The sequence below is a fragment of the Saimiri boliviensis genome, chromosome 8, assembly GCF_048565385.1.
Source record: "Saimiri boliviensis isolate mSaiBol1 chromosome 8, mSaiBol1.pri, whole genome shotgun sequence".
NCBI lineage: Eukaryota > Metazoa > Chordata > Mammalia > Primates > Cebidae > Saimiri > Saimiri boliviensis.
Genome location: NC_133456.1, coordinates 9898970 through 9901534, shown reverse-complemented (window position 1 = coordinate 9901534; position 2565 = coordinate 9898970). Strand labels below are relative to the sequence as shown.

General features: G+C 44.2%; 1 protein-coding gene across 1 annotated transcript; it reads left to right on the top strand.

Annotated features, from left to right (window-relative positions):
- Positions 1-1034: 1034 nt before the first annotated feature.
- Positions 1035-2565, top strand: IQCF2 (IQ motif containing F2). The gene is made up of 3 exons (XM_003936608.2): positions 1035-1104; positions 1277-1369; positions 2128-2565. The coding sequence occupies exons 1-3, from the start codon at positions 1087-1089 to the stop codon at positions 2509-2511; spliced, it is 495 nt and encodes a 164-aa protein (XP_003936657.1). The 5' UTR covers positions 1035-1086; the 3' UTR covers positions 2512-2565.

The window sequence follows — 2565 nt, the reverse complement described above, 5'->3', positions numbered from 1 at the left end:
GGTGGCTCACACCTATGATTCCAGCACTTTGGGAAGCTGAGGTGGGAGAATTACTTGAGCCCAGGAGCTTGAGACCAGCCCAATCAACATAGTGTACACTGAAAACTCCAAAACATTGTTGAAATGTTTCTCTAAATAAATAAATAAATAAATAAATAAATAAATATTTTCTCTAAATAAATAACTATTTTAAAAAATAAAAGAACAAAAAATGAAAAAAAAAAAAAAAGCCAGGCATGATTGTTTGTACCTGTAGTCCCAGTTACTCAGAAGGCTGAGATGGGAGGATTGCCTGAGCCCAGGGAGGTCGAGGCTGCAGTGAGCCAAACTTGCGCCACTACACTCCTGCCTGGACAACAGAGTGACACCCTATCTCAAAAAAAAAAAAAAAAAAGAAAAGAAAAAGAAAAAAGAAAATCATTTCCTCTTAGTGTTCAAATTTGTCACCATTAATATTTTCTTGTATTTACTGTGGCTGTTTCACCTTTGTCATTCCACTTTGTTCTTTCTTGATTACCCAGTATCTTTAAAACTTGTCAGAATAACCGAGTATCTTTAAAACTTGTCAGAATACTGCCTTTTAAATTTATTTTCCACTATCCACCTTTGTTTTCTATGTCATTAAGTTTTGATCTTTATTTGACAGGTACCTGGATTTGTCTGGTGTATTCCTAAGGCATCATGAGGCACTGAGTCAAGGTAAGACAGGAAGTGCTAAATCTCACCAGACACTGGAGAATGATGTGAGGATGCACCACCATGGTCCTCCCTGCTTTGCCATGCCTCTGATAATGAGAAAGGACTATAAATAGACTTCACATGTGGAGAGCCCTGGTATGGAATGGCACTCAAGTGCTCTATTTTTCCACCCTCAGCTCTGACACATCTCCAACAGGAGGCAAGTAGACAGGTGGTACAAGTTCCCCTGGAGTTTGTTTCTGACAGAGACCCATCTCAGTGGCAGATGCCCTAATCCCTATGTCATAATGCAATTGTGAATTCAGAGCACTCTCCTCGCTCATGTTACTCATGCCAGACCTTGGGATGCAGAGAAATCAGGGCTAATGAACCATCCAGGGACAGGCCATGGGGATTCAATTTTGTGTAAGTGACATGGTCAGATCTATTAGGTGGACTAGGGGTGGGTAGGTATCTCCCTGGGCTTTACAGAACTTGAGAAAAGAGAGGATGCTAAAGTAATGTCTTTGTATAGAGCCACAGAGAGAAACAACAGTCTTAACTCATTTATGTATTTCCCATTTAATTCTGATGACAGACCAAAGGCAATTTAATCTTAATTGTGATTGAGGATGTTGAAGAAACCATTGAATGGAAGATATTGCAGAAGAAGAAACAGCAGAAAACCAAGGTGAGAATTCCATGTAGTTAAGAGAAATCCAGAACATTTATATCTACATCATGAGGTGTGGGACTTTGCCTCTTATGGATCCAGAGTCTAATTAGGAGTCAACCCAATGTTAGCTAATTTTCCCTCCATCCCCTGCTCAGTCTAGGCTGTCTGATCGGGATCTGACTGAGACATTGAGAGTGATTGGAAAGAATGAAAGCCATCAAGAAATGCATGGGGCTGAGAGGTGAGAATGTGAGAACCTGGAATTAGAGGGTAGAATGTTCAAAATATGAAAAGGCTTAGAGTAGAATATGTGGTCAGGGTATTTAAAACCCACCATAGTATCGAAATATATGGTTGTGGCAGAGAGAAATCAGCCAGTGGTGGTTTGGGGCTGGAATTAGCAGAGAGTAACCAGGCAGAAGGTTATGAGGCCAAGCTTTCCAAACCCAGTGAACATCGAAGAGATGAGTAACTGACAAGGTCCTGCACATCGCTACTGCACCCTTCTAGTTACTAATGGTTTTTCCCTTGATCCATGCACTGCTGAGGTAGTCAGGAGAAGGACTCTGTGACTCTGAGAGTGAGGTGATGTGTCCACAGTGGCAGAGGAAGGTCACTACCAGGTCTGCTGGCTCCTAGTCAGTGTCCTGCTAACTCTCCTGAACTCTGAGGAAGGGCTGTGTGTTGAGAGAGGAAACCCAGGCTCCTTCTAGGAAGATCCCAAAAGTTGGTGGCAGGAAGTTTCCTGAGTGATCTGTCTTGTCTCTGCCTAGGAAAAACATAGAATAAGAACAAAAGCAGCCATAAAGATCCAGGCCTGGTGGCGGGGCACCCTGGTGCGCAGGACACTGCTGCATGCGGCCCTCAGGGCCTGGATAATTCAGTGCTGGTGGCGGATGACGCTGTTGAGGGTGCTGGAGAAGAAACGGCAGGCAGCTCTGATCGCCTACGCAACCAGAGAGAGGGCAGTGATCAAGCTCCAGTCTTTGGTCCGTATGTGGCGTGTCCATTGGCGATACTGCCAGGTGCTCAACGCCATCTACGTCATCCAGGGCCACTGGCAATGCCACAACTGCCAGACCTGTGCTCTCCTCCGGGGCCACTGTGTAGTCACAGCCACTCACTTGCAGTTTCACATTGAGATCATCAATTCCTAAGGGCTGGCAGGAAGGGCACTGTATCTACTGTCCCTATTAAAGATCTAACCTGGT

Excerpts from the sequence above, each read along its gene's own strand:
- IQCF2 (XM_003936608.2), top strand. Across the intron at positions 1,370-2,127 it reads AGAAACAGCAGAAAACCAAG|GAAAAACATAGAATAAGAAC; the intron begins GTGAGAATTCCA and ends GTCTCTGCCTAG.